General features: G+C 37.2%; 1 protein-coding gene across 4 annotated transcripts in view; it reads left to right on the forward strand.

Annotated features, from left to right (window-relative positions):
* VCAN (versican) overlaps nt 1-13,467 on the forward strand; it is a 107,004-nt gene that overhangs the window by 73,251 nt on the left and 20,286 nt on the right. For all 4 annotated transcript variants that reach the window (XM_037801598.1, XM_037801595.1, XM_037801596.1 and 1 more), the window contains 3 exons: nt 2,187-2,300; nt 7,459-7,617; nt 8,926-9,008. In XM_037801598.1, the coding sequence (XP_037657526.1) occupies nt 2,187-2,300; nt 7,459-7,617; nt 8,926-9,008 (356 nt within the window). The remainder of the gene's footprint in view (nt 1-2,186; nt 2,301-7,458; nt 7,618-8,925; nt 9,009-13,467) is intronic.

Here is a 13,467-nt window from a genome sequence, read left to right on the forward strand (position 1 = left end):
TTCCTTTCCCAGATTGCTTTGTCTTGTGTGAACCTGTCAGAGGATTTCAGGGAAACTCATGTGCAGATAAATTATATGTCAACAAATGAAGCTAAGATCTGAGAATAAGTTTTTTAAGATCCAAGAAATGGGGACAGATGTTTACTGAATTCTAAGATGCACGAGACTCGGTGAGACTCACTGAGTTCAGCCATTTCTTCTGCTGTTTTTCACAGATAGGCTTTACAAATGGAAAGATGCATAAATATTAACCCCAAACATAAGTATATCCACAGCATCTGCATGTCAATAAATAGTCAACTTAAATAAAAACTTGCAGAATGCTGTACTCAAAAATTAGGGCGTTTAGTTCTCATATTTTGGGACAACTTCTCTTCTGATGCAAAATAGGAAAAATCCTTTTTGGGCCCTACTCCGTGACCAGCTCCACCCACCTCTACCTCAGAAAGTTGTGGGGATTGTTGTTCCCCTCCTCTCTTGGGTTCCCAGGGAAATAACTACCTGTTTAAAAAATCAGTTTCTTTTACTCTCATATTCTTATGTAGGCTTCCCTCTCTTTAAAAAACTAATAAAGCCCCACTTTGGATTTGGCTAAATATAGAGCTTATCTCTGAGAAAAGAAATCATGGACTATATTAGCCAAAGAGGTGCCGTGGGGGTTTGCTCATAATGATTGGGTAAAAATGGCCCACCATGACATTTACAATTACAAAGAGATATTGGGATAAAATCCCAACACCTATATTAAAAGTGTACTTCTCCTTTAAAAAAAAAAAATTGACACAATTATTGTACTCTATTTGTGTGCTAATTAATGAGGATATAGAGATCGCAATAGATAACACTTAAGGAATAATTACTTAAATATCAAATATCAATTACTTAAATATATTAAATTTGAAATTTACACCTATAAAAGCATCTATCTGGTCCTCTTTATGTTTTATGTTATTAATTAATTAAAAACAATTTCATGGGTTAATATATACAAAGCTCCTTGAACAGTGTCTGGCACTTAGCAAGCACCTTAGAATTGTTTGGTATCATTACTTTATCATATGATCATCACTAAGGCCACTTTTTCAGGGAAGAATATATTATATACACTCTTGGAATTTAACTTGTTTCATATATTTATAAAATATTCTTTTCATTCAGTAGAGATATTAATTAAATTTTTAGTGGAATTGCAAAATTCTAAGGGAACAGTCATTCATTTCATCAGAGGAGATCTTGGGGATCTGTATAGGAAAGTTGCAGTTGACAAAGATTTTAAAGTTGGGAGGATTCCAATAGGTGGTGGAGGGAGACACGGACACAGCAAACAAAAAGCTCAGAGACCAGAAACTGCAGAATGCATTTGAGTGATTGCATGTATTCTAGTCTGCCTACGTATGGATTTGTAGGAGCAAAATACACTGGAAGAGAATGCTAGAAAGTAGGTTGGGTCTAGAGAGGTATGCAAATGTCCTGAATCCAATGTGTTGAAGAGTTCTACCTTATAATTGAGGCTCTTGACCCTTAGACTTTAGCATACATCAGAATCACCTGGAAGGCTTGGTAAAAGAGAAACTGTTTTCTCCAGTCTCAGAGTTTCTGAGTCAGTAGGTCACGGGTGGAGCCTAAGAATGTGCATTTGTAACTTTCTGAAATGATGCTGAGGCTGCTGTTCCACTGAGAACCACTGTCCCAGGCAATTGGGATCCATGGAATATTTGGAAGCAAAAGAGTAAAAGGATCATGACTATGACTAAAAAAGATGACAGTCAGCAAAGTGAAGGTTATTTTGGAAAGAGGGGCCCAGAAGCAGAGAGGCCTGTTAGGTATTTTCAGTATTCCACATGGAAGTGGTGGTGGGAAGGCTAGGAGCATTCTTTATAAGCTAATAGCAATGGGGACAATGCCTCTACTCTGAATATCTTTGAAATTTTCTTAGGGTTGCCAGATTTAGCAAATAAAAATACAGGATGCCCAGTGAAATGTGAATTTCAGATGAAAAAAAAGAGTAGTGTTTTTAGTATAAGTATGCCCCAAATATTGCATGGGACATCTTCTATTAAGCAATTATTTTTTACCTGAAATTCAAATTTCGCTGGGCTTCCTGTATGTTATCTGGCAACCCTACTAAATAAAATTTTTGGCCCTTTTTGAAAGTATTTTTGTGGACTTTTATGATTTTATTTCAGATTTTGATGAGTGTCATTCTAACCCGTGTCGGAATGGAGCCACATGTGTTGACGGTTTTAATACGTTCCGGTGCCTCTGCCTTCCAAGCTATGTTGGTGCACTTTGTGAACAAGGTGAGAGTTATAACATTTGTAAGATGAACACTACTGTTACTTCATTTCATTACTTCTGAGCAGCATCTGTTCATAATGAATTGAACAGTTTCAGCAATTTTTGCCTTATTGCATATTCTTTCTTGCAGAGGAAACTCACGGTTACCTGACTTGGTTAGATTTCCTTATGTGCTCATAGCTCTCAACATCTGAACAGTAGTGTTGACTTGATCACTACTGTTTTGCTGGCAGACAGGTATAGCAGGCACACACACTGAACTGGATTTAAGAACATATAGCCAACCAAAGAAACACTGTCGTATGCATTCTTCATGGGAACGAGCTAGGCACCCCCTTCATCCACATTTGTGAATTGCATACCAAGGAGTACTGAATTCAATGTTGGTACCTTTATTTCCACCCCGCTCGGCACTTGGGGCTCAATGAACTTATTTTTCATAGTCAAACGTCTCTGGAGAATGAACTGATATAGTTGTTAGAATGTATCAACCTCGGCTTGGCAAACACTATGTAAAAGACATTGTGAATCTGCTCACCAGGAAATTTTCCTACTGAAGTAGCTTCTACTTTTTCTGAATGAAAGGAAATCTTACATTCATGATGGCTTGAATCTCTGTGATTTGCATTTTATGGCCCACCTAATAATGTATTTTGGATGGATAATGGTAACATTTCCTAATCAAACAGAAACAGATTGCATGCTCAGCATACTCAGCTTGGGAATGTAGGACTTCCTCTACATAACGTCTTACAGTGGTTTGGCTTTGATAAGGGTGCTCAGAGCCAAAATTCCATTCCACCAGACAAAACGAAAAAGTATTAGACACTCAAGCACATTGGTCTGGCCTGGCTTTCTGCTTTGCAGTGTTAATACAGACTTCACCAAAATTAGAGCAAAGTGAAAAAGGAGCATGCATTGAATTGCCATTTGAAGTGGATGGGTGATTGCCGAGTTTTTAGGTTTTGGGTGTTTATTTAATTGCATAGGTTGAGTCTATTTATCCTAGAACTTTTTTATCATATTTATGAAAATAGACCAAGCAGGATCCTCTTAAGAGGAAAAAAGTTAGGAAGATGCCATTTGTTGAGGAAAACAGAAGTGGGGACCACCTGAGACATTTGAATATGTGAAAATGATTCTGGCTTTCCTTCTTTTGAAGTACAAGGCGCGAACCCAAAATTCATCTGTCCAACGAGTATTTGTTGAGTGCCTGCTGTATCCTAGGCAAGACAGAACTCTGAACAGAACAGACAAAACAATTCTCTGTTCTTGTGGAACTGGCATTCCGGTGATTCGGCATAATTCTTGACAGAGAATTAAGAGTTCTATTTGTTTGGTACTTTATAGGTTACCAGATACTTTGGGATACACTATCTCATTTGGTTGACATAGCAGTTCTTTGAGGTAAGTAGGCCAGAAATTGAGGTTCAGAGATGAGAAGCGACACATTCAAGGCCACGCAGCTAGTAAATTATAGACCGGTAAAAGTGAACCTAAGCAAACTAAACTTGAAGCCTGGGTTTTTCTTACTATCCCCACACTTCTAAAGGAACTCTTAAAAATAAACATTTTTTAAATATGTGTATCTGATGGATTAAAAGAGAGAGGTAACAGATCCTAGGAAGAGATTTTGGGTGTCAATTAACCTTTTTTTCCTCTCTTTTAAAAGGAATATTAGAAAGAAAAGTTTAAAATTTTTCTTTCCTTTCTTGTGCCACCTAGCTTCAGGTATATTCTATTTTATCTATTTTGTCTTGTTTTAACCTTCATCCACATTATTTGCCGAGGAGCAGCTATTCTAGTTTGTTTACCAGATGCAGCTGTGCTTCTGTGATTTACTGCCAGGATACTGAAAGACGTTTTTCCTCCTCTTTTCAGGTTGCCTAAGAACAAATGTTTTCTTCATTAACAGCAGCAGTGTTGTCTAAACAGTTTTCTATCCAAATTTCAGTGATGACTGTGTCATTGTTTCTTCAGCTAAACTTTTCTGTTCTCTGCATTAGTAACTTACCAACTCTCTGAAAACTCTGGAAGAGGGGAGACATTTTGGTAGAATGAGAACAGACAAAACATCTAAAAGGGGATCTTGGATCAGTAGAGAGACAGTTCTGAACTCACAGATGGTCCCCAGCCAACGTCAATGATAGAGCTTGCCACCAAGAAGTATCAAGGTGTTGACAATTTCCTAAGGCTTGACAGCTATCTGTCACAGGTGTTGAAAACATTACCTGCGCAGAATAAAGAGGATAGATGTTTTTAGTGAGATTCTCAAAGCAATAGTTTCAGCTTAAGTGGTCCTGAACAGAAGTTATTACATGCATGCCTCCCCCCACTCCTAAAACTAATTGTGAGATTTTGTGTTGTAACCTGGGTACTATGGGGGCTTTGAAGCCTAAAATGCATCTCCACATTCCAATGATTTTTAAGAAAATATCCAGAAAGGTTGCCTTCTAATAAATGATATGTGTATCAAATCATTTTTAGGAAAGGTGGAAAAACAAAGAGACTGTTTATGATATCTCTTATCAGAATAGCATCCTGGGAGATGCTGCTTGACACTCAGTCCTTCAATATATATTTGTTGAATTTATGAATAATGAAAATTAATTGGATCTTTGTGGATATTTGACTTTTTTTTCTTTTTCTTTTTTTTTCTTTTTTTAGAATAAAAGCCACTCTGTCAAGTAGTATTTACAAATATATTTATAATCATTGAGAAGCTATGGTGTAGATAGTACAGATAACTAAATTGACTGTCCCACCTTGGTTTTAACAGAAACTTGGCCCCTATTTTGGACCTGTATTCTGATAGGAACATATGCACCTGTTAACTGAGGAAAGCATTGTAGCAATGGTGTGGTCATGCATTTAAATCTTCTGATCCATTGGGAATTTTTGCATAAGAGGAACATATCTAATGATAATCCATTTTAATGACAACAGATAAAGAATGAGAACCAGACTAAAACCACTTGCGTTAGTTGGGAATAAGAAAGGGTGTACAGTAGGGTTTTTTCCTGATAGTGTTATTCAATAAGTTAGGAATCCTCCGCAATTTTAAACTGTATCTTAAAATACTGATAATTTCAAGGTTAAGGGAAACTATGTTATTACAATATCACATTATTGTCTTTGGCAGTAAGAGTGTTCTAAAAATTTTCCCAATTCTCCTCTCCTAAAAACTAACCCCCTCACATATGAGGATCTGTTTCCTCACCACCCCTCCTACCTCACCTCTAAATTCTTCCATGGAACTTCCCAAAAGGAAAATTACTACATCCAAGTAGCCAAAATTGGCTTCATTCCTGGGCACTGAGTGTTACTTTTATACCAAACCATCTAGCTGTGTCTTGAATCCTTTCCTATGAGATCTGGTGGTCTCCAACAACACTTTAATAAAACTCAAAACTTCCAGTGCACATTATTCAAAACAAATAGTCAGCCAGCTGTAACTAAACAACAGGCCTGATAGACTAAACTGAAAGAAAGACTGCCTCAGAGATAAGCTGCATCTGTTATATGATTATGGTCTAAATCATGGAAGCCAGGAAAAAATTAAATCTCTCAGAATTCATACTTTCCCACAATTATAGGAAACGGAATAAACAGAGGGATGGTCGGGAAATAATTTGAGTTTCAATTTGGCCAACAAGGTAGCATAGAAGGCAAGAATTTATATAATCTAGCAGGATTTTTTTTGTTTTGTTTTGTTTTGTTTTGTTTTTGTTTTTGGTAAGTTCAGTTTTATTGAAATATGTTCACATACCATACAATCATCCATGGTGTACTATCAACTGTTCACATTATAATCATATAGTTATGCATTCGTCACCACAATCTATTTCTGAACATTTTCCTTACATCAGAAAGAGTAGACTAAGAATAAAAAGTAAAGGTAAAAAAGAACACCCAAATCATCCCCCGCTTCCCACCCTGTTTTTCATTTAGTTTATCTGGAAAGTTTTCTTAACTTTCTATGAGGGTTGCTGTTTTGTTGATTTTTACATACAATTGGTTTAGTATATTTAGGTTTATCGGGGAAAGAAATTGAATGCTAATATAGCTTGTGAAACTTAAAATTATCTCTATTGATTGTTATTTAATATATATAGTTCATATATAGAGTTTAACCCCACCTGTGGGTGGGTGGGTCTGAGGGAAGGTTGCTGGGGAGAATATAGTGCTCTGTACTAGGCTGTTTTTTTATGAAAATACATTAAAAACTGGTAATCTAGAAAGTATAGATGCTTACTGCCAGTAGGAAACTTAGATATATTTAAAAGTATGATGCTTACTACCAGTAGGAAACTGAGGTATATTTGAAAAGCGCTTTCATCCTATCAAGTTACTGGTGATAGTGTGCTTGTTTCAAAAGAGGAAAAACAAAATACACATATGCACACAAAGACATATATATATACGGCTTGGTGGAATGGGGGGTACTTTAACTTAGTTTATTTCATTCTTAATAAACGTAAAAGAAAGCAGTCCTCCTTTTATTCAAATCTTGATGCATTTGCACTGGGAGTTATGTATTTTCCTTCTGTTTTTGTGAGAAGACACACAGTCCTAACCAAATCCCAGAAGATGCCTGCTCATGAAGGAGTTTTTCTCTTTGTAAATCTTGCTTGACAAGGGCCTGTGTGTCCTCCGCCTCCCCCAGGTGCCTCTCTGGGAAGTAGGAAAGGACAGCTTCTGGGACCTTTGAAGTCCTTATGCAAATAGAGCATTCCTGATAATCCTACTAGGCTGGAATTCTTATCACTTGAATGATTCTATTTAGAAAAGTTGTGTTGGGAAGGAATTAGCTCTGATTACTTGCAAGTAAGCCAACAGACAATAGGGCCTAACAGGTTTTGGCTGGTTCTTGTTCCACTTTGCCCTTCTGCTGTAAACTGGCTTCAACTCAAGGAAATTGCCCTTAGGGAAAGATACTGACTTTTCAGTCCAAAGTGGTAGAGTCACCCACTTTTCAGGAATCAGTCGGGCTCTTTCTATAACAATTATTTTTGCTATTGTGTAGATTGTGACCATAGTTTTTGAATCAGTTATTTCAGGGACATTGCATGGATATTGATGGGGCCCCTTTATGAACACATGGATTGGTGAGCCACGTTTGAATGAGTTTAATAAGCCCATGCCTTGTTTTCTTCCCAGATACCGAGACATGCGACTACGGCTGGCACAAATTCCAAGGGCAGTGCTACAAATACTTCGCCCATCGACGCACGTGGGATGCAGCTGAACGGGAATGCCGTCTTCAGGGCGCTCACCTCACAAGCATCCTCTCTCATGAAGAGCAAATGTTTGTGAATCGTACGTACCAAATAGACACGTTTCCTGAAACTTCACCCCTTCACACCACCTTCTTAGGTTTCTTCTGCGTCCAACTGAAAGGAGATGGCTTTCTCAGTTGTGATTCAAATGATTAAATCCCTCATCTGTGAACTAATTGAAATCATCTCAATTATGAGTCTCACATTTTGGGAAATGTTTGACTATAACCTCGGAAGGTATGGCTTGCTCTGCCAGCAGTAATCTGTGGAATGGTATCCTATTGGTTGAATCATATGAAATTGTTGTTTGATTATTTTTTGACTCACACAAATGGCCATTTCATATAGCTCAACCTAATTCTTACCTTGGTACCTTCATGGTCTCCATTTTGGATATGCTTGTAAGTGTTGTCTAAAGTGAATTGCTTTCAGTTCGTTTTATCCCACTAATTAAAATTTAATTTTTAAAGCACCCTAGCCTTATCCTCTGCACATATTTGGTTCTCATCCAAGTTAGTAATTATTTTAAACCATGGAAAGTGGGCTTCATATTAGAAACATGAATCGGTAGAGATTGAAAGCTAATGAAACTTAATACCAGAGCTGTTTCATAAGTTCCAAATTTAGATTCCCCAGGGGAAAAAAAAGATAAAATCAATAAATTCTAGTTTATTGAACTAGAACAAAGAGGAGAGCAGCTAGTTTTTATGTAGCAAATATGTAAAATTTTTTGCACAGGAAGCATTGTTTGATGCTCTGTTAAATATATCCTCAAAGGCCTGCTATCTTTTAGAAGTTTGATGGTTATTTTGTAATGGGGATAGAGGTTCACTTAACATTATTGTATGATATTCTCACCAGTGACTCATCTCATTGAGGATAAATTTGTGTAGCTATCTGGTCTAGGTATTCACTGTTTAAAATGCTTTGAGAAGAAATTTGTGGCTTCCAAAAGTCAGGGTAGCATGGTTAGATCTGGCACATTTTATTGGGTCACTGAATTTCTGCCAATGGCATAGCTTAACTAAAAAGTAAATGGAAAATTTTTGTCATGATTTAAGATGGAAAAATAATGCTTCTTTAATTATAGTAAATTGCTAGGGAAGTATTTATCTATGTCTGATATTTTAACATTTCATAATATGTTTGCAAATTAGCAAAATTTGTTCAAAGCACATAGTGCAGAAGAGCAAGAGACAGTTTGACCATGAGGACTTTTTATGAGCAACTTAATAAAAATCCAGTCAGAGAAGAGGAAGTATAATTCACTCAAGATAATTTCCTTTGATGCATTTTCATGCATATATGGGCAAAGTAGTAAAAATATCTGTGTTGCTTTCCATCATAGGTGTGGGCCATGATTATCAGTGGATAGGCCTCAATGACAAAATGTTTGAGCATGACTTCCGTTGGACGGATGGCAGCACACTGGTAAGATGCTGATGAAATGGCACTGATTCTGGGATCTTGGTTCTGTGTGCTGATTGCACATTACAAATGGGTGCTTCAGACTGGAAACAAGTGATATGATCAGGGTCACCATGTGAAATAGGGGAGGGTTAGGAATAGAGTCCCAGGCTAACTGATGCAGGGCTCTAGTCACTTTAATCTCTTTAAAAGAACAGTGTATCCAATTTCCAATGGACTGGAGAACCAGATAACTAGCAGAATTGCCTAGATCTGGCTTTCAGATGGTTTTCTTTGCTTTTTATTTCTTCAAAGCAAAAAGGAAAAGAATAAGTGTAAGATGGAAGAAGGTCTTTTTTTTTTTAACCTTTCTTCTTCTTAATTACACCCGACATTTGCTAGGTCATGGTCATTTTTCATCTTTAAAAAATGTTTTGCTGATTTATGATGTTGTAAATCTCCTTCCATTCAATATATGCTGACTAATATATATATGTATACATATATACACGTTTATGTAAACATATGTATACATATATGAATACATATATATGTATGTATTCTACCTCTTTTATATAGAATATGTATATATATTTTATTTAAAGAAAGAATGACTTGGTAATACTGGCCACAGCGTTGAGTAGGCTGGATTAAGAATCTGTTTGAATCACTAAGATTAAATGCGAAGGTATTCTTTAGAAATCATTTAAATGTGCCTGGCTATATTAATGGTTCTCATAGCTGGCTGAGCTTAATTTAAAAAGCCTCAGCCCAGATTCACTAAAACAGCAGCTCTGGGAGGTGGGACCTGGGCACTTTCTTTTTTTTTTTTTTTTTTAATCATCATTTTATTGAGATATATTCACATACCACGCAGTCATACAAAACAAATTGTACTTTCGATTGTTTACAGTACCATTACATAGTTGTACATTCATCACCTAAATCAATCCCTGACACCTTCATTAGAACACACACAAAAATAACAAGAATAATAATTAGAGTGAAAAAGAGCAATTGAAGTAAAAAAGAACACTGGGTACCTTTGTCTGTTTGTTTCCTTCCCCTACTTTTCTACACATCCATCCATAAACTAGACAAAGTGGAGTTTGGTCCTTTTGGCTTTCCCAATCCCATTGTCACCCCTCATAAGCTACATTTTTATACAACTGTCTTCGAGATTCATGGGTTCTGGGTTGTAGTTTGATAGTTTCAGGTATCCACCACCAGCCACCCCAATTCTTTAGAACCTAAAAAGGGTTGTCTAAAGTGTGCGTAAGAGTGCCCACCAGAGTGATCTCTCGGCTCGTTTTGGAATCTCTCTGCCACTGAAGCTTATTTCATTTCCTTTCACATCCCCCTTTTGGTCAAGAAGATGTTCTCCGTCCCACGATGCCGGGTCTACATTCCTCCCCGGGAGTCATATTCTACATTGCCAGGGAGATTCACTCCCCTGGGTGTCTGATCCCACGTAGTGGGAAGGGCAGTGATGTCACCTTTCAAGTTGGCTTAGCCAGAGAGAGAGGGCCACATCTGAGCAACAAAGAGGCATTCAGGAGGAGACTCTTAGGCACAAATATAGGGAGGCCTAGCCTCTCCTTTGCAGCAACCGTCTTCCCAAGGGTAAAACTTATGGTAGAGGGCTCAACCCATCAAACCAGGGACCTGGGCACTTTCTAAGTATTCCTTGGCTGAATCTAAAATGCAATCAATGTTGGTATCCACATGGCTGTACAGTAAGTATAAAGTAAAATCTAATTAGACAAAAAGAGTAAAAATTTAAAATCATTTTTACACCCTTTTTGTGGGTGCTTAAATTTCATTCATTACCTGCCACCTATTTGAATTTCTTGAGTCTGGCGAAAAAGTGACATTTCATTCTAGAATAGATGCCAAAGTAATCTCTGCTTTTGGAAGTTCTCTGTTTAGGGAACCATCTCTGTCCTGTTGTGGACATAACACAGTTCACACTGTGAACTGAGCATTATGGTCTCATGATTATCTTCTTTGGTGGCTCCCATTTGGTTGAAAATATTTGTTTAGAGCTTATGTGCCAGTCACTGTACTAAGCATTTACCTTTGTTTGTCACAATGACCTTTGAGAGAGGGATTAGGTGTCTGTTTTACAGGTAAAGAAAGGGAAGGCCAGTTAGCATTAAATATGTACCCAGTTACAAAGCCACTAGATGGTGAAACCAATATTTGAACTCAGGCCTGTCTCCAAAGCTCAGTTTCTTCCAGCTGGTGGTATTCCTTGAATTTGAAAACAGTACTCCTGATTGCATTTTGCTTTAAGTAACCTGAAGTAAAGCCTGACTCTCTCTGTGTTATCACTTTATGTTTAATCAACACTAGTTGTTATTCAAGTTCATAAGTAAGTTCTCTGGCAAGATACAGAAAAAAAATAGGGAAAGTAGATTGCCCTTAAAATATACTCTCAGTATGGGCCATGAGTCACAATCTCTGGATCAATAGTCTCGTCTGCGAATTGTCCTGTCTGTGTAATGTGTATGCAGTCATTGCACCTGTATGTTTTCAGTTTGCTGTACCTAAGGGGGGTTACTTTGGTTATTAGATTAGTAGTGGTTGGTATGGCATTGGTCCTTAGCTATTAACTTTAATTGAAGATACCAATTTTGTTTTTATTAATTTACTTTATAAGTAAACATAAAATTAAAAGGCTCTTTCTATATATTGAAGATAAAATTTTTTTTTTTAATTTTTGTTACTGTATAGTATTTAGTATAGGGATTTAATGAGTTCTCTCTTATTGAATGCATAATTCATTCCTATGGGATAAATTAGGTTTCTAGGATGCCCAAAGTCCCAGTGTTAAGTCTCCCTTCATAAATAGTCCAGTGAAAAGTACAGATGCTTGTGGGCCCCAGACTGCATTAGGGAATGCCTGGGACTCAGATGGCCAATTCTGGTTGGTACTTACTTGTGTCTTGCAGACTTGGCCCACAACTTCCCTCAAAGTGTATGTATTGGCTGGGTTCCTGTATGTTCCTTCCCTGAACCTAGAATAGCTGCATTTGGCCAGGTGGAGTGTACGAAAAGTTTGAATTTGCTGCATACTGACCTGACTGAGCCAAGTCTTAGGCTGTTTCCAATCTGTTGTTAGTTATATAGAATTGATTTGTAAGTTTTCGTTCTTGGAGTTTATGTGCATGACTAGATGTTTATTCTGGTTCTTCATTAGACATTAAGCTCATCAGGGAAGTGGCTTTTTCCCCATGCCTTTTATTTCTCATGGTGTCTGGGATAAGGCCTTATATTCCCTGTGAGCTCAGTTAATAAGACTGCATATTGGCTTTTACCTGGCAGTTAATGAGGTCTATAAAATATCTTAGGGACTTTATCTTTCCTGCCAGGTGCCATACAGGTAAGCTTGACTCAACCAACTGTCATTATTCCACTATGCTGAAGCAAGCCAATTCAACATTTTTTTTTTTTTTTTTTTTTTTTTTTGGTCTATGTCCATTAATTTGTAATGGAGACACACAAATGCTGTTAAGTACATAATTTAATAACCATCTCAATCCTCTAGACTGGTCTTAAATGTGATAAACAAGTGAGCACTGCACTTTGTTGAAAGAGAAATGCTGGTCTTCCTCTGAAAATTACAGTGGAAGATAACAGCATAGATAACTATGTAACATAAACTATACAACATAAGCAAGAATATTACTTTTAATGAATTCACACTTTTCATCAAAACCTACAGATTACGGTACGGAGTGAGTGCTGAATGAGGATCTGAGTTTGAAGAAGGGCAGCAAATGAAATATATATGTAATACATAAACAAGCAAAGAGCATGAAGTAAATCCAGACAAAACTCAGACAGACTCTTAGTTTCTTCGTAATTCACTCTTTGTGTAAAATAAAATTGTGCTGAGGAGTGTCCCTTAACTTTGAACATTTTGGAACAGAAAAGGCCATCTGCCCAATAGCCACTCCCGTTTGACTGATCTCCATCCCACTTTCCTGCTTTGGAAACCACCCTTTCCTCTATTCTGCTCCTTTCTGAGACAGCCTAGGTGTTCCCTTAAACTCATTTGTAGCTCTTTCTGCAGCCACCATCCTCTTAACAGGTTCCATATGTGTGCTGGCCTTTGAATAAAATAGTTCTCCTTTGTTTCACTGTTTACTCCTGATTTCTTGCTTTTGAAAATATCCCCAGTAGTAAACTCATCATCCAGGACTGCAGGATTGCTTATACTTGGAAAGGGAGTTAACTTGACTGTGTGTGATTTTAAGGACATTGTTTATGTTTTGAGTGATTTCTCCCTTCTTCCCCCACCGCTTATCCCCATCTTTTGTTTGAAAGGTTTATTAGAGCTTATACTTCTTGGGAGGTAGAGCAGCATTAAAACAAAAAGAACCTTTGATATTTACCTTATCCTGTCTTTTGAGATTCAGCCTGACAACTCAATAAAAACAAACAAGTTTATATTAGGTCTCAATTTCAATAATTTCTT

Source organism: Choloepus didactylus, chromosome 13 (assembly GCF_015220235.1).
Source record: "Choloepus didactylus isolate mChoDid1 chromosome 13, mChoDid1.pri, whole genome shotgun sequence".
NCBI classification, from domain to species: Eukaryota; Metazoa; Chordata; class Mammalia; order Pilosa; family Megalonychidae; genus Choloepus; species Choloepus didactylus.